At 34.4% G+C, this 26,769-nt stretch overlaps 1 protein-coding gene across 3 annotated transcripts in view; it reads left to right on the plus strand.

Moving 5' to 3' along the window:
• The window catches only part of DNAH8 (dynein axonemal heavy chain 8), a 129,014-nt gene extending 102,477 nt beyond the window's left edge, over positions 1–26,537 (plus strand). The window contains exons 79-92 of one of the 3 annotated variants that reach the window (XM_017806688.1): positions 2,746–2,867; positions 4,941–5,059; positions 6,338–6,540; positions 7,463–7,536; positions 9,736–9,888; positions 12,342–12,497; positions 14,538–14,654; positions 15,780–15,881; positions 16,252–16,412; positions 20,910–21,066; positions 21,588–21,740; positions 21,834–22,023; positions 25,353–25,474; positions 25,948–26,537. In XM_017806688.1, coding sequence (XP_017662177.1) covers positions 2,746–2,867; positions 4,941–5,059; positions 6,338–6,540; positions 7,463–7,536; positions 9,736–9,888; positions 12,342–12,497; positions 14,538–14,654; positions 15,780–15,881; positions 16,252–16,412; positions 20,910–21,066; positions 21,588–21,740; positions 21,834–22,023; positions 25,353–25,474; positions 25,948–26,235 — 2,117 coding nt within the window. In that variant the 3' untranslated portion in view covers positions 26,236–26,537. The remainder of the gene's footprint in view (positions 1–2,745; positions 2,868–4,940; positions 5,060–6,337; positions 6,541–7,462; positions 7,537–9,735; positions 9,889–12,341; positions 12,498–14,537; positions 14,655–15,779; positions 15,882–16,251; positions 16,413–20,909; positions 21,067–21,587; positions 21,741–21,833; positions 22,024–25,352; positions 25,475–25,947) is intronic. The other 2 variants (XM_017806687.1, XM_017806686.1) reach the window with 2 other exon arrangements.
• The last annotated feature ends 232 nt before the right edge of the window (positions 26,538–26,769 follow it).

Raw genomic sequence — 26,769 nt, forward strand, 5'->3', positions numbered from 1 at the left:
TGATTTTGTAGGTATCTTGACACATAGATAAGCTGTGTCCTTTACCAGTAGAAAGTGAAGGACTGACGCATACCAACTTCTCTAGCAGATGTATTTTACTAAGAAGGTCTATAAATATTAGAGAGCATGGTACAGAGGAACTGCAAAACATCTTTGACTCTGTTGACCTAAATAAAAGGCAGAAACGTTGCCAAGTATGGTGATTGGGGACAATTCATGATTAAGTCTTAAAATTAAGGCAAATCTTTTGGGGTAAAGTGATTATGATTCTCTCACAGAATTCAAAAATTTGCAAAAGTATTCCTATTGGCCTATTGTACTAAATTTGAGAAACACGTGATTCTGGTATAGGGTATCATTTTGCTATAAAAATGCCAATAATAGGTTGCAGTTTTGTGTTAACACTTTTTGTTATCTCTCTTTGATTTCCATTATTTTAGTTTGCAGAGACTAAGAGGAAGTTCTGGGATCCATACATGGATCACAGGCAGTTATTTCAAACTATATGTCCTAATGACAAAGACATAAGAGGATATGTGAGGGAACTTTTAACAAGTAGTTACAAGAAATGAAGGAAAATCAGTATTTACATCTCAGGTATCATGAAGCAGCCTTTCTCTCTGTGGTTACTTCAGGTTACTGAAGCTTGTCATCCCTGAGGTGAAGGGAAGAAGAAAAAAGATTGCAACAGAAGGAAAACTTTGTCATAAAAGCAAATTAAGTAACTTTACAATTTTGGATTACGTAAATAATCTGGATTTGTTTGTAGGGACTCCAGATTCTTGAACAAGAGTTTTGGCCTTTAGCTGGGCAGTAGGACTGAAACTACTTCAGTAGTTCATGAAAACATTCATATAATATATTAATCATATAAAATTCTGTTTCCTGGTTATATCTCACTCTATTCATCTGTGGAAGAAAGCACTGCATAAATTTTTATAGATGATGAAACTTTTCTCATATGCCTATGACTGGCAAAGTGAAAGCTAATACAAAGAAATAATTTTTCCGGCATCGTATGTTTAACTTATCAATATAAAAATTATTAACCATAAGATTTTAACAGGATTTATCAAAATATTATGTATGTATATTAATAACAAGAATATAAAGTACTACAATGAGAAACACGTTGTTTAGAATTTTGTAATTCTCATTCTCCATTAAATAACTCTGCCTCAAAAAGTTAAGGTCTAAGAATTTCCCCAAAAGGAAAAACTTCCCTGAGCTCTGCTTCTCCCCACTGGCATACTAATGTCCAGTTCAACAAAGTGATTCTTGTGTTTCTACTCAAAGATATACAGGTAACTAGGAAATGTTTAGTCTTTCTCAATATTTTTTTAAATAACAAAATTAGTGTCTAAGAAATTAATATTCTAATTCCTTGTTATTTCAATGACGTTTCTCCATTTTTTTCCTTCTTGCTTTCATGATTCATTTTGTCTGCATCCTATTCATGGAGGTGGGTGCACGATTAGAAGGATCTCTGTGTTTAAATAATAATTAAATTAATTAATAATAATAATTATTCTATTATTCTATAGAATAATTAGTTTGTAAGAAGTATTATTATATTAATTGAAAAAGACCTACAAATATATTTATGTATCTATATTTTGAAAGTAATTAAATAATTATAGCTCATATATATATAGAATATGTATATTCCTCCACATGCTTACATATTTGTAAGTGCTTAAAAATAATAGCACTTATTCCAAGGTGGGTTTTTAGTCTGTTTGTTACAAGTTGGTGAAATTTGTTATACCAGTTAATAAAATGAATAATTGATCTTAGTTCTGGGGGGCACTGTAACACCATCCTCTAGTTTTTCCAAGAAGTAACCTTAACTAATTTGTGGAGGACAGGGAAAGAGACACCTACAAGAAGAAAAAAATTACGATACAAAATTAATCATGATAAAAAGTTAAAAGTTTGTCTGTTTAAAATTGGATTGCAATCTTAATCCTAGAGGCATTCCTTTCTATTTCCTCTTCTTTTGCATATCAGAGGATGTAAAACATCCTCTGCTGTCCTACTGGCTGTTCAGCTATTTAAAATAATTCGTACTGGTCTAGGATCAATTGATTCCATTACTCCAGACTTTTTCTTTTCTTGTTGTGCATGGGGATTTTTTTCCAATGGTCTCAGGAGAATACTTTGCTAATATCTATGATATTCTTTAGATATTATAGGTATGTATTTCATTAGAAAAGAGGTAGAAGTTTGCGGTTGAGAAGATAAGACTTTCACTTCAATTTCTTTTCTTTTTTAGGAATAGTGAGATAAAAAATAGGCTAAGGGAAGGTCTTCAGAGGAATATTTTTATCTTTCAAATAAATACAAAATTATCTCTACCATATTTTCAGCACAAATGAAAAGGAACAGAGATTATTAAAATTTCCAATACTTGAAATGCAATCAGTATCATAGTATAAACTTACAAAAACAAACTGTAGAGAACTTGTGATCTAAGATGAGAGGCTGAGAGAATGGGAGTTGTTCAGCTTGGCGAAGAAAAGCCTTAGAGGAGATCAAATAGTAGCCTTCTAACAACTATGAGAGGTCTATTAAGAAGACTGAATTATCCTTTGATATGAAATAAATGTTAATTACACAAGAGTACAATTAGTGTTCCAGAAAAAAAACTACTTAGGTCAGAAAACATAATTTAAAAAGAAATATCAAATATATCTTGACTCCTGGAATATCATGTGTACTTCATGAGAATATTTTTATCCACAGGAGGTGCTGCTTTGGATCTACAGGCTTGCCCACCCAAACCATCCCGCTGGATTCTTGACATGATATGGCTAAACCTAGTGGAATTGAACAAACTTCCACAGTTTGAAGAAATTATGGATCAGGTGATATTTGCTAGTTATTGTTTTAATGTTAATAACCAGTTTCATCATCATAAATGTACTTCCAATTTTTTACATTTGGAATGCACCAGAGATGTAGTTAAAAACAAGGCCAGAGAGGATGCAGAGTAATGGCACAGGGATCAGCAATTAGGTAGCATGAGTGGGGGTATGTTTATTTGCTCTGCATTTGTTATCTGCTTTATTGTATTTTGTATTATAGTAATTGAGGTAGAAAGAGGAGAGAAGGAACAGGAGCAAATAACTAGCAGAAAAGGAAGGCAGTGAAAGAGAAATAAGTAGAAAGGATAAAAATGTAGAGGTATCAAAGTGGCTCATAAAATTTATCTGAGTGTCATGTTCTAAGTTGCAATGTCTTCTGTCTTAAGTCTGGTATATTTTTGCAAGTAAATTGTTTGCTGCTTGTTTTTAAATACTCATATCCATTCCAAGGTTAACATGTCATTCAGATACGATGAGCTAGTTATAAACGTATTATTTATTTTACTGAGACATACATGAACTTATATGCACATAAGCTTATGACATGTTCAGTTTGGTACATTTATCTTCTTTTCAGTGTAGTTAAAACACTTCCTAAGCATTTCTTGTTCTGTAACTCCTAAGCACTCCTTGTTAATCAGGCTGATAGCCAGGACAGTAAGTTCTTGCTGCTACAGCATTGGTCAGCCAAGTCCATTTTGTGATAGCATTTCTTGCCCTGAAGAGTAGCAGAGATTTTAGCTAAATGGTTATCTGGAAGTGATCCTGGCTGTTTCCTAGCTCTGTATCAAGGCAAGATCTAGATGCATACCAGCCCAATTCCTCCAGTTTTTGGTTTCTGGGGGTATCAAACTAGGATATTGAGTAAGGAGAAAGTTGGAGGAACTTTAGCTCGGTTGTTCACTCTGGGTTATTAGGACACCAGAACCCTTTCTAGAAAGGTCCTTTCACCAGGACTTTCCTAGAATTGTTGCAAACAAAATTTTAGACTCCAAAATATTTAGGTGACCATGTTACCCCCAAAGGCCTCTGTTTTAAAGTAATTTTTTACCACTATCTTACATTTTTCATATAGTTGCAAGTTGAAAAGTTACACTTAGGTGATTTTAGTAATAGATGGGGATGGAATATGGGAAGAAGCCAACTAGGATATCAATAAAAATGCAAATATGGAAATAATATTTTTAATAATTATTTGCATCCAGTAGATATGCTGTTCTATTTGACTTATCATATTAAATACAACTATCATTATTCATTTAGATAGAAATAGAAAATTAGAGTAAGAAAAAAGAGCCTGAGAATGGTATGCCCAGGTCTCAAAAGCTTGCCTGTGCTTTTCTTTTTTTCTTGGTATTTTAATTTTTTTTCACCTTTAAAAAATAAGTCCTCCATTTGCAGATGCCTGACTTAATTTAATATACACATCTTCTTTTTTAAACATTTATCAGTGCATTCCTTGTTCTCTTTCCAGTGATCTGAGAATACTGTAGTAGCTGACCCTTCTCAGTCACTTCATTATATGCTCAATTGCATTTTCACTATGTTCTGTCCACCAGTATCCACTGGTAGGTCATGGATTCTAAGAGGTGCCTAAAATTGTGATCATATTTGTGGTCAAATTTATTCTTTGTCAAGTCAAAAGCATACTAGAATCTGTTACTTTTAATTTGTGATTCTTGGCTGGCTGGACTGTACTGGGACAGATTTTACTGGTCCTCCTCATACTTTGTGACCAAAACGAATGAATTAATCACAGTATGTTCCTCTTGTAGTATATAACCTTCTGCTAATTATTGGTTTTTCTCAAGTAGCTGCATGTGTTTGAGAAAGAAATCCATGGATAACTGATTGGCTTTACAGCCTGCATCTTAATACTAATTGTAATATTTTAGTTAATACTATTTGTAATATTTTAATAGCAATTCATGTGGCATATGTCTTAAATGCTATAGACAATGTTACTTGTAATATATCCTAATATAATAACAACCTCTCATTAATAATACATTTACAAGGGGATTTTACTGCAGCTGAAATATATTCATATGTGTGTTAATGTAATAAATTTAGGTAACAAAAAATGATAAGGCATGGAAAAACTGGTTTGATAAAGATGCTCCTGAGGAAGAAATCATACCTGATGGATACAGTGATTCACTTGATACCTTTCGCAAGCTTTTACTCATCAGGTGAGTGTCTTCAGAAATTTTGGGAAATTACGCAGTTGCATTATGTGTCTCAATCTATTGGTGTGCTATTACCATAACAGTGTAATTTTAATTATCTCTGGTTGACATTAAATATTATTTAATTCGCTCACATGAAATATGATTTTATTCACTTCAGAGCTATCCTCTGCCAACTAGAGTTGTTTATAGAAAATATTTTTTATAGCTTTGCTTTTATGTCATGATAAATGGAAACTGGGAACCACATTGCAGCCTCCTGTGAGAAGCACATGGAAAAGTTGAATCATTCAAATAGTTTTCAATTTAATTTCTTTTAAAATTAACTATTTTAAATAGCTTTAAACAAGTAATTTAAAAAAAAATAAAGAAAGAAAGATTGTGAAAATGGTATTCCAAAGCCCCATGTGAAAAGTGTGCTATAAATTACTTCTTTTGCATCATGTAAGATCTCTGTGGCAGAGCTTGGGATAAAATGGATTTCCACAAAGCAGCATTCAGCTGCCTTATGCATGAGATCATATCTTCCTACACTCATTGTATACTTTCCAAGTGCTGCAACAAATAAATCAGAAACACTACAAAAACACCCCCAGCAACATTATTTACTAGACCATGATTTGTTTTTGGAGGAGATTCAACCTGTGCAGTAAAAAAGGCTAGAATCTGATGGAAATACCATATTGTTGTATGCTCCACACCCTAAAGGGGGAGGCAAGCACCTAAGTCTTAAGTATTTAAATAATAAGTTTATAAACTGAAGTTTTTTGAAGTCATATATTTTATCCAAAAGTAGTTGTTTGTTTGTTTTTTCCATAAGAAAAATACTCATCCCCAACACAAATGCAATACAGTGCAAAAGATTTGAGTCTGTATCCTAAAAGACTAACAGACCTAATGAATCATTCTGCAGAATTTTACTAAAGGGCAAAAACAATCTCTTACATTTCCCTACTTGTGTTCTCAGATACAAAAATTCTATTTAAAATGGAGACGGTCCCAACCTTATAAAGGCACCTAGAACAGAAAATTCCAATGCAAAATTGTAAGCAACTGAAAACTATTGAACAGTCATAAGTAGGGGGAAGACTATGAGCTCTGTCTGTTACAATATCTGTAAAGACAAACCTACAAACATATATATGAATGTGTGTATGTATATATACATATATATGTATACTATAAAAAAAACCCCTCTAGTTGATAAAAATAGAATTTATAATTTAAGTCTGGTCTTTGCAATAGAAAGAGGCAGTGAATTTTTATCTTTGTAATTTCTAGGTCTTGGTGTCCAGATCGAACACTTTCCCAAGCCAGGAAATACATTGCAAGTTCCTTGGATGAGAAATATACAGAGCCAGTTATTTTGAATTTAAGAAAAACTTGGGAAGAAAGTGACCCACGAACACCTCTCATCTGTTTTTTGTCTATGGGATCTGACCCAACTATGCAGATTGATTCCTTGTCTAGGAAGCTTAATTTGGGTATGAAAATAATTATTCATTGTCATATATTAAGATACAGAGGGGTAATGTAAGTAATTTCAGTAATATTTTTTTCTGAGAGGTATTTCTTAAACTCTTTTGTACTCCTTTTTGTTCCTGAACTATCATCTTAGAGATAAATAATATTTTAAATAAAAGACGACACGCTGAGCATCATTCCGTGTGAAGTTGGACAGTAATGTTTTCAGTTCTATTTTTTTTATAAATTGTTATCATTCTTCCCAGTGATGATAACTTTTTAAATCCCTATCTGTCCAATAGCTCATTTTTTAAAAAATTTTTTTAGGGTGACAATAGTATTTTCTTGTTTTAACTCTAAACTGCAGGTAATGTAAAAATCAGCAATCTGCTTACAAGATTACTTTGAAAAAAAAAAATACCCACAAGATCTGCATTTGTATATTCTGGACTTTATACTATATGGAAGTTTTGAAAAGTTGTGCATACAAACTGAGTTGGAAGTAGATAGATATATTCTTTATATTAGTCACATTAGTATGTTCACAAATGCAATTTTACAACTATGCATTGTGCTCATTTATGTGGCTTCATTATGTACATGTTGAGAAAAATCTATGTTCATATTTCAAATGCTCTAGCATCATTAAAATTTGGCATAAATTCACATTGACAATAGTAATATTAGTCACAGTTTTTCACTTCTGTAAATATTGTGGATGTGTATTTCAATGTTATTTTACAAAATTTCAGTATTTAGAAAATTTATACATTATAACCTAATATGATGATGAAGGGATTCTACTTTTGTACGTATATATTTTTGCATAAAATGTATTTAATTGTGATGTATTTGTATCACTGTTTTTTGGACTGAATTGGAATTCTTACTTTTTCTCAATAATGTAAGTTCATTAATTTTATATTGTCAAATATGTTGTAGAATGTAGGACCATCTCTATGGGTCAAGGACAAGAAGTTCATGCACGCAAAATCATAGAGGTGTCAAAAGAACAGGTGGGGAAAAAACTCTTTAGCATGCAATCTCTTTAATATTTTCATCTGACTGTCAGGCATATCTCAGGGTGAACACGTCTTTTTAAATGCCAGAGTTGAAAAACATTCCCCTGGGGGATGTGTATGTGACAGTGAAGTCCAAGTCAATGCTTCCAGCAGCAGTGCTACTGAGCAGCATTTCAAAAGCAGTGCATTCCTTACTTATCACTATACTGTTATCCAAGGGTAAAATGACATTGAGTCCTAGTCCTATCCTGCACATCCCACCTCTTTACTGGAATATTTTTTTCATTATTTCCCCTCTCCTGTAAGAAATACCTAGATATTGCATAGCTTCTACTAGATAAAATGATGAGTGCACATGAAGTTTAAAGTTGTAGATACATAAGGATATGCCTCCTCCTAATAATGCTTCATATTCTCCTCACACCTGTGCTAGTGAGAGCACCTCTTCCTCACCACCATTTGGTGTCCATTACTTGTTTCTTTAATTGTCAATCCTTTGGCTTTTAGTCTCAAGGATGTCTAAGAGTTTCCAATCAATATATAAGAATTTTTCTCTTATATTTGATATTGTATTTTGTTATGGCAGATGATATGCTGAAACAGTAAAAACATGAAAAACCTAAGTAGCACCTAGAGAAAGATGGGAATTGAAACCTCAAATACAATGTAAAAGTTACAGCGTACAGGTGGGACATTCTGGTCAGCTGGACACTTGAAAGAATTGTGGACAGTGTTGCAAATGAAGACATACAGCCATAAATGCCTGCAAACTCAAAATATGGCCTGTATTTTGAGGGCCTAGAGTACCTCCACTAACAGAGAGCACTGCATGAGTATTGGAATATAGATATATACCATTTTGCAAAAAGAGAAAAAAGAAATCTCTATAGCAAATGGCATTTTTTATGTGTAAATGCACTCATGCATCTCATATTTCTTTGTTTGTATGTCTAGAATGGTCATTTTCAACTTCCAGTTCATTGCAGTGGTGAAAACTGGGTCACCCCTTCCTTTCTTTTGCCCTTAATTAAAAACATAAGAATACTCTAAACAGCATTCCAGTAGAGCTACTAGTAACAATTTCTGAACTACTTGCCTAAGTGCTGCAAAGATTTTATGGAGGGAGGCGTTATGTGAACATCAGATTTGAAAGTACAAAACAGAATAGTGAATATGAAGACAAATATCTGTCTGGGTGTTTTTGTATCTTTAGCCAAGAGTATATAATATGACTAAAACTGCTGTACTGTGTTACAGGTTTTTTTCAAATTTTTTTCAAATTTTTCAAATTTTCAAAAACTAGGTCTGATTCATTCGTAAATGTAAGAAATTGATTAAAGAGCTCAAAAAAGTGGATCCCCATAAAAGAAACAAAAAACCCTCCTTTTTTTATATCCATCAATTCACCATATATATTTCAATTATATTTTGTCACCAAAAGTTACTGATTTCTTTTTAAATGAGCTAAAACAAAATTGCTGAAATGAAATTACAAACTGTAATGAAATCCACACATCACTGTTTAGAACAGATTAAATCATGTCCCATTTTAATATTGGGCTTCTGATTCATCAGGCTTCAGAAGTGATGCTATAAAAGCTGATTGAATTTAAATTCATAAGCAGAAGTTCAGAGAGATAATAATCAAACAAGAGCTTTCATGGAATTTGAGAGCTGAAGAAGATCAAAATAAGCTGAGGTTGAATTTCATGCAAAGGCTTTTATTGCAGATAAACTAATTGCAGTTAAAAACTTTTAGAGTCTTATTACCACCTCTTTACACTTACTTTAGATTATGTTATTAACAAATCAGTTTTAAGAAAATATATATTCCAAAAATTTCAGCTGTTACTTTTCCACTCACATTCTTCTGGATCTGATGAAGGATTGCTTATCACTGGTGTTTTGCTGGGAGCGTACAGGAACTACTTCTTTTTGCCACTAGATAGCACTGATACTTTACTTAGAATATTGAGTCTGGTGGAAATAACTTTAGCACTAACTTTTCCTATTTGATTTAGCTGTCCCAATATCCCAGCATATCAAATGATAATACATATTCAGGAACAGAACAAAAGTAAAAAAAAAAATTTACATGGAAAACCAAACTGATTTTTCTATAGACTGTTTGGTTTAGTGTTATGAATAATTTGTTCTAAATTGTATATGGTAATAGTTGATATTATTACTTAGGGAGGCTGGGTGCTACTCCAGAATTGTCATCTTGGACTGGATTTCATGGATGAACTACTGGAGACACTTCTTACTGCAGAGATCCAGAATGAAACATTTCGAGTTTGGATAACTACTGAACAACATCCTAAATTTCCAATTACGCTGCTACAGGTTTGTTCAAATATTTAACTCAGATACTTCATGCCATCAATATTATTCAAATTAATCCTGTAAATGGCAGTTAAATAAATGGAGGGGGAAAAACCAAAACCCAAGAAAAAATGGACTTGTCTTGCAATGTGAATTTCACTTTAAACAGGAAGGTTACACAGAAACACTTGAACAAAAACTATTTGGCTTTACTTGTATCCCTTTTTGCCCAACCAGATGCCTTGTGAGCAGATTACTGCCCACAACTGCTTTTAGTCTCTTACAGAGAGAGATTCCAGATTCCCTTATCTGAAATAAAGTGTAAATGGGACAGAACACACATGGATAGCACATCTCAGAGAACATCATATACCAGGAAGTAACCTGTTTTTCTTTGGATGAACTATAAATGGCTGTTCTGTAGATCTCAAGGATATATTTTTCATCAGTACCAGGAAAATTGCCTAAACTGTTACAAAGTACATTTAAGTCACTGATGGTGGTTCCCAGCACTCTCACAGTGGGTGATAATGCTACCTAATATCTACTGTAATAGCTGTATGTTGACACTTCTGTGTTCCCTTTCCTCTTAAAAGCAGTGGAAGTCTCCTTAGTGTTTCTCATTATCTCTGAATAAAAATAGATACCACACATGATATCTAGGATGAGAAGGGAAGAAGTGTTCCTTTCTTGAATGAATCTAGAGACAACCTCCAGTAATAAGTGTCTTGTCACCACGGACTGTGTATAGAAAGGTAGCCATATGGACCTCTTATATTCTCTCAACAGCAAATGAACTCATCCTGCATCTTCAAGGGTTTTATGAACAATGAGGTATATAAACGTATGGTTTGCTAAAAGTGAGACTAGAGAACGGAGCGGGTTGCTAGATGAATCTTCACTGTATTTATCTCAAATGTTTCAAATGTGATTTCCCTGTTTATAGTGTCACATTAGCTGTTAAAATGTTAACATATTCAGAGGTTCCAGAAAACGCATAACTGGCAAACCAAAGCTCCTTCTCAGAAGAAGGGAGAGAGTAATTTGCTTTGATTTTTTTTAATATAGAGTGTTCATCAAAAATTGAACAGAATATCCTTTGAAATGTGGAAACACTGATTTTTGAGTGTTCCCATTCAGTCCAACAGTCACATGAACACAACACGTAATACATATGTGCAGATAGGTCCTTGCCCCTGGGCTACCTGGTGTTTACTACCTTTTCTGTCCATGCTACCACGTTACCCAAGCCAGACAGACAAGTACATACTTTGTCGGAGCAAAAAAATTCTTAGTTTTTATTTGGTTCCTCCAGCATTTGTTAGTGCCTCAAGGAATAGAGATTCTGGTAAGGCCAGTCTGTGTCTGAACTAATAGGTTGAAGTGTGTCCTACGAACATTATCCAGCACTGGAATGCCATAGCACATAGGGGTAAGTAGTTACAACATTCTCTGACATGAAAACCTGTGCTTAGTAGCACTCTTCCAAATAATTTCCAGGTATGGTTTGATGATTAAAATTTTGTAGCCACTATTCCCATTAGGCAGTTTGAATGAAACTAAGGGGCTGTGACAATTTAGTATCACAAATGTGGATTCAATGCCTGCTGACCAGAGTCCTTGGGAATATTCTCTGGTTAATCTAATTTACTGCTGTAGACATAGCCACAGAGTCCAGAGTAGCTGCTGGAACACAAAGATCTCATCTGAGAAAAGGTGAGATTTCTTAGTACTTACTGTGAAGTTCTGGGATCAGAAATACAACATGGTTTTTGTCATATATGCTGGATAGTTCTCTTCCATCATTCAGTCATTGAATTAGGGATAGAGAAGCTTTTCCTTCTGAAAAACATGGGGACTGCTTCCAGGTCATTGATGAAAATTCTCAGATCCATGGACAAGTGTCACTGATGGTTCTGACCAACATAAGTTAAAGGTCTATGTTCAAAACCTTTTGTGGCCTAATCTGGTATGACTGGAGAAGAGAAGGCTCTGGGAAGACCTTATTGTGGCCTTCCAATACTCAACGGGGCCTTTAAAGAAGATGAGAAGAGATATTTTAGCAGGGCCTGTCGCAATAGGACAAGGGGTTCTGGTTTTAAACCTGAAGAAGGTTTGATTTAAATTAGATATAAGAAAGAAGTTATTTACAATGGGGGCAGTAAGGCAGGTCACCCAGAAAGGAAACATTCAAGGTCAGGTTGGACAGGGCTCTAACTGACCTGATCTAGTTGAAGATGTCACTGCAGGGGGTTCAGATCAGATGGCCCCCCCTTAAAAGGACCTTTCTGACTCAAACTGTTCTATGATTCTATGTACTCATTTTATGCAGTTTATAGCTACATATCTACTTTATCTCTGCAATGCTTCAGCTATTTACATTTTATTTATAACTAATAGTTTTGACATTTTCATGCATTGCTACTTGTGTTTCAGTAAACAAACCCAAATCCTTTATCTTTTTCACATGACAGATTGCTATAAAGTTCACAAATGAACCTCCCCAAGGTATGCGTGCCGGATTGAAAAGAACATTTTCTGGAATTAGTCAGGATCTGTTAAATGCAAGCAACCTGCCTATGTGGAAACCTTTGCTTTACACTGTGGCTTTCCTGCATTCTACTGTTCAGGTATTTCTTAAAAACTTTGCAAATAGTGTTATAGTATATGGAGTCACTTTAATAGCATTTCCTGAAAAAACACATTCTGATATTTCTTGTAGTATCATGCTGCAGGACTGAAGCTTTAATTTCTGTAATCTATATTTCAAGGTTTCTTATTCTCTTTTTATTTTTTATTTTTAAATGTTAAACAATTTTCATACTACGAGCATTTAGAATTTGGTTTTTTTCATCTAACTTTGTCTGACCAAAAGTTAGTCATTTGGCATAAGGGGAAAATTTCTCTTTCTGTAGTCAATAGAAACAGATAAGCCCTCTGAAATAGAAAATTAACTGATCTGTTGCAGCTGTCTTTCCCTAAAAGTGAATATTTTTCTAGAGGTGTATCACTCTTTCTGTCCACTGATTTTAAAGGCAATCCAGATGCCTAACTTAGAGTAGCTGTCTACTTTCTAGATGGCTAAATTTAAATAAAATTCCATCACTCTGCATCTAGTTTTTATCTTATCTGTGTCAATGTGTTTTCTACATTAATTCCAATGTGAGAACAATATCTATACTTTGTATTTTAAAGATATATAAATTTTGAGTTCATAATACATACCAAAAAATTGAGCTCTTTGAATGCACCTTCTTTTCATCAAGGATCTTAAAATAGTTATAAACCACTATTTGAGCCTTGGGCTCCATTGAGCAGCTTGTATTTTCAGTATAGGGAGATGGTGAGAGAAGGACAATTTGTTGATGTTCCCTATTAAGATATGGTATTCTGCATTATTTTCCTCCTTCTACCTTTTAAACAGTGAAAAATTTGTTCTGTGTACTGCCTCAGGATTATACTGTTCTTTTGGAACTAGAAGATCTAGGCTTCTTCAACCCATCAGTATTTTTAAAACTATGACATCTATTCATCTGTTAAGAAATTTTATTTATGAATTGCCAATCAATAAGCAAAATATACATCGTTCTGCCTTTAAACTGACCGATTCTTAGTATCCTTTGGTGACAAGATCATTATGATAAATATAGCTTAAGAAGTAATTCATAAAATTTGGCAGAAAATCATTTTACATTTCTGCAGGGTATTATTGTTAATGCTGTCTCATCTGCTTATAAGCAATATTTGATTTTGAAAAATAAAAGAGCTTTTTTTTCCAATTCTAGATGTTTTTAAATATTGTAGCTAGGGTACTTAAATGTTACTTCAGATGTCAAAGACTGTCAGTCATTGGTGACCTGGTAATATAAACTCTGATAATTATGTTATCACTTAGTTAATTTTAAAATGTCATTTATGCACTTAATAAATGTCAGCACTATTCAGCAATTTAGTTCTTAATTTCTTGGATTAATTTGTTCTACCTTCTGAAAAAAAATCATTGAGCGATTTAACTGAGGTGACTGTAACAAAGTTGTGAGAAATCTAATAGTGTTGAATGTTTAAAATGTTTGGGCTACAGAACATATTCTCTTACTTTTATAGTCAACTATTTTTCTGTTACTACAACTGTTATAATTTTATTTTCAAAGAGATATGAAATAATAAATTTAAGTAATGTAATGGTGGCAGCCTTATAATAAAGTGGTGGAATTTTGAAACCACACATTGAAACAATGAGACATAAGAAGCAACCTAGAAGCCTTTGGATGACTGAACATAAATACAGGAGCTTGAAAATGTGAACCTATCATTAGTAGACAGTATATGTAAAAAGAAGTTGAAAACTGTAAAATTCAGAATTAATTAATTACTTAATAGAAAAAGCTTATCATCCAAATAGACACGAGACGTTGCAAACCTATGACTGATACATTGATTAGTAAAGCTGGCAATAAATTATTTTGTTGCTTTTTCTATAATTATTGATCCCTTATGGTGTAACTTAATATTAACTCTATTATTCACATGTATGAAAACCATTTCCTATGCTACCTTTCTTCACCAGTTCAAATCTTTACTCTGCTGTTACTATTATTATTGAACTTCAATAATGAAAAAAAATTATTAGTTGTTTCATAAATATACTTGGTTTTAATTTTATTCCTAAGGAGCGACGCAAGTTTGGGCCTTTGGGTTGGAATATTCCCTACGAATTTAACTCAGCAGACTTTACAGCCAGTGTTCAGTTTATACAAAATCACCTAAAAAAATGTGACATCAGGAAGGTATGTACTAAAATTTGCATACAGTATATTTAATTGCTTTGTATGGCATCAGCAATTGTTTTTTCCTCATGTTACTATTTGTCATAGTTTATTCATTGCTATCCTTTCAGTGCAACTTCTAATGATCAAAGTTTCAAGTTCTTTGCAAGACAACCAAATATTTTGTGTGCTGTTATCCATGTAAAAATACGTAGCTTTTAAGAACTTAAGAATTTGATATTGTTTTTTCTCACTCCTATATCTAAAATTACCAAGTCTATACATTATCTGTTTTGGAAAGGGCTACCATTTGGTTTTCTACTTAGCAAGGAATAGCCATTCCTTGCAAAGCAGCACTTGGCTAATAGAGAAAGATGAGAAATAGGGAGAAGGGGTGGGGTGGGGTACGGTGAGGTGGGGAGACAGGAGAGAGGCGGTAGCAGCTGAGAGTGATTTCAGGTCACACAAGAAATAATGAAATAAAGTATATATATTTTAGATACATAATAACATATTACTTCTAGACAGGAAGCCCTACGAGGAGAGGCTGAAGGAGCTAGGGTTGTTCAGCCTGGAAAAGAGGAGGCTCAGGGGGGACCTCATCACTCTCTACAACTCCCTAAAGGAGGTTGTAGCCAGGTGGGGTCGGCCTCTTCTCCCAGGGAACTAGAGACAGGACGAGAGGACATAGCCCCAAGCTGCATCAGGGGAGATTCAGGTTGGACACCAGGAGGAATGTCTTCATAGAAGGGGTAGTTAGGGTTAGGCATTGGAATGGGCTGCCCAGGGAGGTGGTGGAGTCACCATCCCTGAAGGTGTTAAAGAAATGACTGGACATGGCACTTAATGCTGTGGACTAGTTGACAACTTGGTGTTTGGTCAAAGGTTGGACTAGATGATCTTAGAGGTCTTTTCCAACCTAAATGATTCTGCGATTATATATTTATATTAGCAGGATCAAGCCCAACTCTTCTATTAAATTACAGAGTTGAGTTCAAAAAAAATACATTGGAAAATATTATTTTCATATGATCTTTTCAGGTTGCATTTCAGAGCCTTATGAGATTCAGATGATATTGAAAGTACTGGACACCTTCTTCTTACACATTATAACTACAACCTTTCATTTACTTTACTTTCATGCAGGGGATATCATGGAACACAGTACGTTACATGATTGGAGAAGTACAATATGGAGGCCGAGTCACAGATGACTATGATAAGCGTCTTCTTAATTGTTTTGCAAGGGTAGGAGACCTTGGAAATAGTTATTTGTCATTTTTATTAGCAGTTGCAATACAGAAATCAAAATACCTTCTTTCTGCTGAATATGCATTTCACCAGTTTATAGGACTGTTCAAAGTAAAATGAATTTTTCAAAACATCATTCTTTGGCAGTGAGGTTCCTCCTTAGTGAGGAGCAGAAACTTAAAAAGACTTAGTGGGAATTCAAACTTAGCAGACAGAATTCTTAATGTTTTACTTCTGTATTCAAGTAAAATTAGATGTGGTAGGTGAAATAAGAACCCTAATTGTCCAAGAACAAAAATGAAATTAAAAAAACCCTCTAACTAGCGAAGTAACTGTTGAGGTTTTTTCTCCCCTGGATTTTTCACAGGTATGGTTTAATGAAAATATGTTTGAGAGTGATTTCTGTTTTTACACGGGATATAAAATTCCAGTGTGCAAAACCCTGGAACAGTACTTTGAATACATCCAGTTACTCCCTGCCATGGACAGCCCAGAGGTCTTTGGTCTCCATCCTAATGCTGATATTACGTAAGTATGTCTCAACATATTGAAAAAAGAGAACCTTTCTTTTAGTGTTTAGAAACAAGTCCCTATCAAATGTTCAAGTGAAGTATATTTTTCATAGGAAACAGGATTCATGTGAATTTCACTACTGAAGTGGAACGCTTTCTGTGTATGCATGTGGTTATGAATGCAGTATCTTCAGCTACATTTTTCAAGTTGTTTTGAAGTAGTTGGAATTTTTGCTACTTAGTCTTCATGGTTTTACAATTGTTTTTTAAATTGAAATAATTATAATGAACATATGATACAAAGTTCTATACGGTTCAATTAGAGAAAGTTTCTAATATTTGCCTTCTGTTCCAAAGCAGTATATTATTTTTCTGTGCGCACTCGTTAAATGGTTCTTTGGATTGTCATTTGCTTTACAAACATGTCTTTGGATGCAACTACGAATTTTTGTTGCTGTCAGTCCTAAAGAAGACTTTTCAACTGCGCCAACTACTAACTCCATTTAAATTTTGACTTGATTCACTTTCATTCTAAAAAATCTGTGTAACAGCTTAACTTTTATTTCCTTTTAATATTACATGCCCTGTGAAAGGATATGAACATCATCATATTTTTTTCACTGAAGTTCACAATAATTCTGTCATGAATTATTGTATTTTCATTATGTCCACATTCACTGTTTCTTAACATAGCTTTTTTTGTACTTTAAACAAAACAAATGTTATTCAAATGCAGAGCTGCTGTGAAAACCTAATATAACATTTTTGGACAAAACAATCATTTCCCACAATTTTTCAGCCTCAAAGTTGAGAGGCTGATGCCATATCAAGACCCTTGTATTCTAAGCATGCTGCGAGAACAGTATACAGTTTTATTGTCAGCTCTGCCTAGTACATACCATTGTTAATATATACTTGTGAAGAAAAGAATCTAAGAGTAGATTCTGTTTCAAGTCATTCTCTGATACTTGCAAGACCTCCCTTGCAGAATTGATTAAAGAAGAACCAAGATTTAACAGAGAACTAAACAAAGTCTTGAAGAGACACCTGCTTTAGATCCAAAATTAGGCTTGTAGGAGAGCTAATTTATAGGAGGAAACTTGGGACTAACACTGTTGGGGGAGCTTTTGTGAATAGAAACAGCACTTTGATTTCTCTTTACTACTGAGTTTTTCTTTCTTCCATTTGGTACCTCAGCGTATTCCTGCTACTTTAGTTCTTTTATTTATTTATTTATTTATTTACTTTTCCTTTATAGGTATTTTTTTAGAATTTGGAGAAAATGTTCAACAGTTTCATGCTTTTTTTTCCATGTTTAATCACACGTTTAATCTGTTATAGGCAACTTTGCACAGACACTTGTCTGAATTTCATTTTTGATACAAACCAAATGGATTAGCATCCCATACAATATAAAAAGTTCAAATTCTCCTTATAATATCCTATCAAGTCATCTCATTGTATGCAAAAGGCTAACTGCTAGAACTGGAACCCTGAGAGAGCCAGGGCCTCTCCAAGTTCCTATTACTGAGGACAAGACGTTATCTTTCACCAGTTTACTGTGACAGTTTTACAGTTCATCCAAAAGCTTGATTCATTGGTTCTAACTGTAATGCTTCACTGAATTTCAATGCTTTCACTTAGGATTAACACCTGAAGTCAGAGAAAGATTTTAACTTGCTATGTGAATCATAGGCTCTGCAAAAACAACATCATTAACAGGTATCTGAGTGGGAAAGGAATATTCTGACAATCTTCTGTGAAAACCCTGTCCCAGTTGGTTTTCTACTGAAGCCTTAAATTTAACTGAATTTTTGTAAAGATACTGCAAGCTGCTATTAACCAGCTGAAGATAGAGAAGAATCTCCCATTGTCCCTTGGTGAATGCAAGGTTTTGAACACCCTGCTGCAATAGATATTGCTGTTTTCTACACAAAGCTGAGGCAATGTTCCTGTCACACTGCATTTTTTCTCAATTTTAACTTCCAGTACAGAAAATTCCTGATGACACTGACTCCAGCTATCTAACTGTGCTAGGTTTTCACATCCAAACTCTTAGAAAAATATTCTTAATAATGCTTTTTGGAGTAAATCAAAATTCATAGCAAATTAATTATTTTTTTCTTCTTCTGACACAATTTGCTTTACAATACTATTTCAGGGAAAAACAATATAAACAGGTATTGAGTGCTTCATCTTACATACCTACTTTTAGACAACACTGACACTAAAAATGAGATTAACTTAATGTTGCTGTAGCTTCATTCATGGTTACCCAAGACTTCCTTTACTGTAACAGAGAAAAATAAATCCTTGTAAAGTGCAATTTCTCTGGTCACAAAGCAGACATCTAAACTACATGAGGTGAATTGGGCTATCTAGACAAAATCTGTTTTGTAGGCATCTACACTTAGATGTCTACACGTGATGAGGGTCACCCCATGATGTATAACTGATTTTCTTCTCAGGAATATGGTACTTCCTCTACAAACCTATGAGATGGTTTTTTTTCATTATTGGTTTCATCTATATTTCAACATTTTATTTGCAATCTAAAGGAAAGTTTCTAACGGTTTTCCAAAGCCCAGAAAAATTTAGTTTCAGAGTGTTTTTTATGTTCAATGTATCCCAGTGGTATGTGAATGAATTTTATTCTTTTTATTTTAATCTCACTTTCACGCTGGAACATTATTTTTAATTATGTTCACATTGAGATACTTCTTTTCGTCTTTTCTATTTTTATTTACAAAAAATTCTTCTTCTTCAAACTGTAATTTTTATTTTTACAATATTCACATAATTTCTTACCTTGTGTCATTTGAGAAACAAATATTGCTAACCTTTGATTCTGTTACTTTAATGTTATTTTTCAAAAGCTGTTCTCTCCTTTTCCCTAAAGTTTTTCTTTTTAAAATTGTTTCTATTTTTGTTTAGACTCAGGGAAAGACTGTTTTTATAATTCTGTAATATATTCTAATTTAATTGATGTAATAATTGGGGAACCTATTCCTTCTACATAAAATAGTCCAATAGAAGTATTGGAAGAACAGTACTCACAGTGTGAAGAGGAAGGTGCACATCTCTCTTATCACTACTTGTTAAATAAGCAAGACACAGACAAAGGTTACAGCCACCAGTATGTCATCCAAATTAACGATGAAGTCACGAGTCCAAGAGAAATTTTATTTTATCTTTGCCGCTCATATGTGGTCTTGAATAAATCTTTCATTCTTTAAATGGGGCCATAAATTGAAAAAAAGATTGAGAGTTTTGAGTCTAAAGTCAAGGGTTGTTAAAAATCGCTAAAGCCCTACCATTCCTACATTTAGAAGCGGAAATTATACTCTCTGAGAAGCAAACTCCCAGTAGTATTTCTTCTGCATTTCTGATTTATAGTTTTTATAATTGCATTCACAAAAAAATTTAGTTTAACTACTGTGGTATGTAGCTTCTTTAGTTTTGTGATACTATCTCCAAAGCTTAGATGCTTTAGAAGTTCACATGTTCTACCCTTGGTTTCATGTCTTATGTAATTAGGTATGACAAAGTAATAGAAGGAATGGGTGTTGTATGAAAGCTGAAAAGTAAAACTGACATGCAAAACTATGCTTTGAATCAGTGTAAATTTATGTCCTACGCCAGACTCAGGATGTATGTTCCTTGTGTACCTGATTCCATAAGGTAAAAGTAGGTATTGCTAGTACTCCAGTATCTGTTTTCTTTCTTATTGCCTCTCATAGGTCTACACCACTGGATAGCACTGTAACAAAAATACTCCTATAATTCTGCTTGTATTGAAGGATTGACGTGATCTACTATTTTTTATCATCCAATGCTACACAAATTTAGTTCACTTTTTTGGTACTGAATCAGAACATAAATTTACATTAGCGCTGCCCAAGCTTCATTATGGAACACAACGTTTCAACCTGCAGTGCTGTAAATCTAGCAACTCTTATCATTAATCTGGAAATACTTCAAAGCAGAATGAATTTACTAATTAATAAAGGGGCAGCTTGCAGAGTTATACCTCCACCTTTTCCTTCTTCTGTATTTCACTTTTAAGAAGTAGCTGAGGGAAATATTGTTTCTTTTTATGAAATTTTTGTCGCTTCTTCCCAACAAATAGCTATTTAGAAGTTCTTATCAGAAACATGCCATTTTCTTCCCTTCCCTCAGAATCTCTAGAAATGTTGCGATAGGTTTTTCTGCCACCTCACAATCTTAGTTTGCAGATCTCCTTCTTATCCCTCAATTAGAAAAACATCAACTGTATAACAGGGTGTGTAGAGGGAAGCTCATACCATTCACAGCCATGGAAAATCAAACATTGTTCATGATTAGTGTGTTAAACTTGTTGCAGAATGCCAAGGAAAACAATTTTGTGCAAGTTTTGATTTGACTTTATGACACTCTATGTTTTTTCTCAAGTTGCAGGTTGTGTGTTCTACAAAGTTATGACTAACTATTAAAAAATCCTATGTAATTTATAACATATTTCTTATCCTCTCAGATACCAAAGAAATACATCAGCTGATGTTTTAGATACTATTACCAACATTCAACCTAAAGAAAGTGGTGCAGGATCTGGAGAAACTCGTGAATCAGTTGTTTATCGTTTAGCTGAAGACATGCTAGAGAAACTTCCTCCAGATTACATACCTCATGAGGCAAGCTAATTTTAGTTTTGTCTTACTGTTCTCTCTGCTGAGTTTTCACATAAGACATTCCAAAAAAGAAACACTGAACTGTAACGAAAGGTCATATAGCTAGTAGCAGATTCAAGTAAGGAACCAACAATATTATTTCTGTCAGTATGAATTGGTATGAGGCTTTGCTATTTAAAATCAAGGCATCTAACAATTGGTCATGCAGATATGTCATGGATACTATGCTTGGACTTCCAAATCTACTTGTGAAAACACAGGAAAAAATCAGTCTTTGCTTTTTGTGCAGCAGTCCCCTGGGCCTTCTGGGTGAAGTCGTGTTCTAGCAAAATCATGTGTAATTGGGTAGTATTGGACAAAAAAAAAAAAACTGCAACAGTTTTAAGGGGATAAATTTTAATTGAATAATATACAGATCTAATATTTATTTTTCTGAACACACTGAAAGTTAGGATGTTGTATACGACAACAGCATTTCAACAATTTAGACTTAACTAAATTCCTTCTGTGCTTTTATATTTTAGGTCAAAGCTCGTTTAGTTAAAATGGGGCACCTTAACTCTATGAATATTTTTCTACGTCAAGAAATTGACCGCATGCAGAAAGTGATCACCATCGTCCGCAACAGTTTGAATGATCTGAAATTAGCCATAGAAGGAACTATTGTTATGAGTGAGGCAAGTAAAGCATGTTTACTACATATGGAATATTGTGTTTTAAACCATTACCTTGATTGCTTTACTTTGGATATTATTATTTCATTGCTTTAGAATTTAAGAGATGCACTTGACAACATGTATGATGCTCGAATTCCTCAAGTATGGAAAAGAGTATCTTGGGATTCTTCCACACTTGGCTTCTGGTTTACTGAACTTTTGGAAAGAAATGCTCAATTGTCTACTTGGATATTTCAAGGAAGACCAAATGTGTTTTGGATAACTGGATTCTTTAATCCACAAGGTAAGGGTACTGAAAGGACTTGAATAGTAATGTATGTAATAATAATTTAATGATTATACTACATATTTCATTTAATATTACATGTAGAAAAGATATTTTCATTGCTGCCAGAATATGTCATAGAAGCCAAAAGACAAATGGGTTCAGAAATGAGATTAGATAAAGTTTCAGGAAACAGGTCCAATGGTAGCCATAAACATGATTGCCCAAACTTGACCTTTGAGTTGTGAGGTCCCTAAACTCCAGATTGCCAGAATCTGGAAGAACATAGAAGGGAAAGGATTTATGTGTCATTTTGCCTGATGTAAGCATCTGCCTTTGTCTAGTGTCAGAGACAGAATGCTTGTACAAGTGGTCTCCAAGTGGAGAGCAGTGACAGTGGCATTCCTCTGGGGTTGGAACTGGGACTGGTGCTAACATCTTTGTCAGCAACATGGACATGAGATTGAGTGCATCCTCAGCAAGTTTGCTGACAACACCAAGCTCTGTGATGCAGCTGACATGCTGGAGAGAAGGGATGCCAGTCAGAGGAACCTGGACAGGCTGGAGAGGTGGGCCTGTGTGAACACTGTGAGGTTAACAAGGCCAAGTGCAATGTTGGGGCAAGCACAAGCACAAGTACAGGCTGGGTGGAGAAAGGTATTGAGACCAACCCTGAGGAAATGGACTTGGGGGTGTTAGTTGATGAGTTCAGCATGACTTGGCAATGTGCACTTGTAGCCCAGAAGGCCAACCATGTCCTGGGCTGCATCAAAATAAACATGGCCAGCAGATCAAGGGAGGTGATTCTGCTCCTCTACTCCACTCTTGTGAATCCCCACCTAGAGTGCTGCATCCAGCTGCAGGGGCCCCAGCATAGAAAGGATGTGGACCTGTTGGAGCAAGTCCAGAGGAGGGCCACAAAGATGACTGGAGGGCTGGAGGCTAAGAGAGTTGGGGCCGTTCAGCCTGGAGGAGAAGGCTCTGGGGGCAACCTTTATAGCACCTTCCAGTACCTAAATGGGGCTACAGGAGAGATGGAAAGGGACTTTCCACAACTACATTTAGTGATAGGACAAGGGGGAACTGATTTAAACTGAAAAATGGTAAGTTTAGAATAGATATGACAAAATTCTTTACTGTGATGGGGTGAGACACTGAAACGGGTTGCCCAGAGAAGCGTGGATGCCCCATTCCTGGCAGTATTCAAGGTCAGGTTGGATGGGACCTGGTCTAGAGGAATTCTGGATTTTGTTTGTTTGGGTTTTTTGGTTATTTGTGTTTTGTTTGTTTGTGGTTTTGTTTTTTTTTGGGGGGGGGGTTGGGTTTTATCTGTTTGTTTTGGGGTTTTTTTGTGGCTCTGCCCTTGGCAGAGGAGTTGGAACTTGATGATCTTTAAGGTGCCTTTCAACCCAAACCATGCTATGTGATTCTATGGTATTTTAATCAGACCCACAAATGCAGGTTTTATATTACAAGAAGGAAAACATGTAGTTAATAAATAAAATAATTTATCTTGTTGACATTATATCATGATATACAGCTTCTAAAGAAAGTATACTTAATGATAAGGAGTTGGACTTGATGATCCTTGTGGGTCCCTTCCAACTCAGAATATTCAGTGACTCTTTGATTCTGTGATAATTTTCCAGCTTTTAAAGAAAATATTATTTGTGGTTCAAACTGTTTAACTTATTCCAAACTGTAAATTGCAAGAGCTTTAATCTAGAACAAGATGTTACAGTAGAAACAAAATGACTTTTTACAGTACAGTAAGAGCACAGGAACAACAAACAACCTCATCAGGGACATGGTCGAATCCCCATTGCTGAAGGTTCTCAAGATGTAATTGGACAGAGTGCTAGATAATCTTATCTAGTCTCCCTTTCTCGTGAAAGGTTGGACCAGGTGGTCTCTCAACGTGGACTGTTCTGTGATTCTATGAATGTGCAACAGTACCAGATTTATACCCTATCTTTCACAGGGAATCATCAAAATGTAGTTTTCAATGTTCCCATTTCACAGGTTATTTCATGAATAGGTTGTTCAAATTCATCAAAGATATGCTGCAAAGTACAAGTAAACATTATCTGTCATTATCTGTTATAGCCTGATATATTTATCATTTAGAGGAAGGAGGAAGAAAAATAAATTTTAACCATCTCCATGAGTAAAAAACCCGATTACTTTATTAGGTGTGTATTCATAGAAGAATCTCATTTATCCTACACAACTGTCTAAACAAAATTCTTGTGAGAAACTTCTGTGTAACAGCTATGAGTTGGTTTTTTAATTAGGATTAAACTCTGAAATTCTTGAATATTTTATGAGTTACCTTTGCCTTGTGATGCTTTTGTTCCTACCGGGCTTCCTGTGACCGGGACTGTAGAAAGTACTAATATCAAAGTTTTTTTTAGAGTCACTCTCATAAACAGTTGAGGTGCCTGGAGCACATCCAAATTATCATTAAAAGATGGTATTGAGATGCCACTCAAAACATCACTCCATTTGTATCATAAATGGCACAGCTGGTAAGCACACTGATCTCTGGTGATTCGAGAGCAGCACTCATGCTGTAAGATAATGGACCAAATTCTTTTGACCAAAGGAAACATTTAGCCTAATACCCAACAAACCTGAGACACGGAGAGTCTCTAATATTACTATTGCTTCAACATCTGTGTTCAAAAAAAAGAGTAGTCCTGCAGCTGGAGAGAGGTCTGCTAAGTGCAAAAGGTGTGCTATGGGTAGGGTTGAAGTAAATATAGTTATTGTAATCATAATACTGCTCACCAGGAAATTCACTCTAAAGTGTGCAGTTCTCTATTTTAACTTCTCTTTCTTTATCTCTACCTCTTTACGACAATTCCAAGTAGTTCTTCATCTGGTAGCATAAAATAGCAGCTACTGAGTTTTTAGTGACTCCATTGACATCTTCTGACACATATAGAAACAACCAGGTATTTGCTACTAGGGTTTCTATTTTTGTAGCTTTTTCTTTTATAACACATCCAAACCTCTTTGCTGCTCATTTTTTTGTCATCTTGTGCTTAAACTATTCAGCCCTTTACCTCTAAAGACTAATTTAATTTAAAAAAAGGGAAAAAAAACCCACAAAAGTATGTACCATTTAAAAATCTTTTTCTCAGTGTAATGCATTCTATCTATACCACTTTTGTCATTTGTTCCTATTTTGGTCCCAAAGCAATATTTCTATCTTAACCAGGGTGCTTTTTTTCAATAGAACTCTGACTATAAGTTCAGTGCAGAAACATGCTTGTAACCAAATAAGATAATTTTTTTTTTGGTCATGTGAGATAAATACTAAATCTCTGGCTTAATTTCTCAAGGATTCCTGACAGCAATGAAACAAGAGGCAACGCGAGCACATAAAGACTGGGCTTTAGATAAAGTTGCAGTACATAATGAGGTGCTAAAGCAAACCAGAGAAGAAATCACAGCACCTCCTCCTGTATGTATGCCATGAGAAATGTTTCAATATTAATTTTGGTATTTAGTTTCTATTATGCATCATTGAGTCATTTTGGATTGATAGAGGGCAAAGTTGCTCTTGCCTTCACCTTGCTGTTTTTGCAGAGAAGACAAATACTAAGTATGAAGATTTTATTTTCTTAAGCTAGAAAAATATTTTTTTAAAACAACTATCTAATTGTACCACTTTTTTTTTTTTCTTTATAGTAAGCTTTAGATGAAATTTTGTAGGATATAGACTTTATTAAACAACTTTTATTGCCATCCATTTCAGCAGCATTATTTTCTGAAAAAGGATGATATTATAGTTTAAGATTAAATAGTTAGAAAAGATTCAATGTTAGATTTTTTTTACTATAAAGTATATATTCCTTTTAATGGTTTAAGACAATACCTCATTTTAGAAAACAGATGTTTTATTTCATGTGGTGTATCTGCTTACCCTTCACACAGGAAGGAGTATACATCTATGGGCTCTACTTGGAAGGTGCAGGCTGGGAGAAACGAAGAAGCATTCTCGTTGAATCTACACCAAAGGTTCTTTTTGTCCAGCTGCCTGTGCTGCATATGTTTGCTGTTGATTCAACCAAACCTAGGGATCCCAGGCTCTATGTTTGTCCTCTTTACAAAAAGCCCATGAGGACAGATTTGAACTATATTACAGAGGTCTATTTAAAGACAGTGAAGTCTCCAGACCATTGGATATTGAGAGGAGTGGCTCTTCTGTGTGACATCAAGTAAACTGTTCTTCATACCAGAACAGAAATGGAATATATGACACAGGTCACAAATTATATGTGTAATTCTTCTACTGCTTTGTTTTGGTGGCTATTTGTCATTATACTAGAAATTTCATTTCAGTCTTGGCTTACTGATTTTTTTCTCTGCTTTCTGTAAATTCAGTTTGCCTTGGCTATTTGTTGATAGTCTTAAAGTAAAGTTTTCCAAATAAATTCACTGATTGTAGTCTTTGATATTTCTATTGTATTACTTAAAAAGGAAATAATACAATTAATGTCAAATAAAATGGTGTTAAACCTTAAAAAAGAAAAACTTTGATTTTTCACATTCTTTCACATATACAACTTTTAGCTTGTGTTTCAGTGACATATGATGACAACAGAAGATAACAGAACATAACAAAATTTAAAATCTTCTAGATGCAAATTTAAATTCCTGGATTCTGCATGATACACACATTATTTTCTTTGAGCCTTGAGGAAACTTTAGGACAGAAAAATATATTTGATCCATATTTTTCACTTGGGCTTTCTC

The sequence above is a fragment of the Lepidothrix coronata genome, unplaced genomic scaffold (genome assembly GCF_001604755.1).
Source record: "Lepidothrix coronata isolate B3197 unplaced genomic scaffold, Lepidothrix_coronata-1.0 Scaffold16, whole genome shotgun sequence".
NCBI lineage: Eukaryota > Metazoa > Chordata > Aves > Passeriformes > Pipridae > Lepidothrix > Lepidothrix coronata.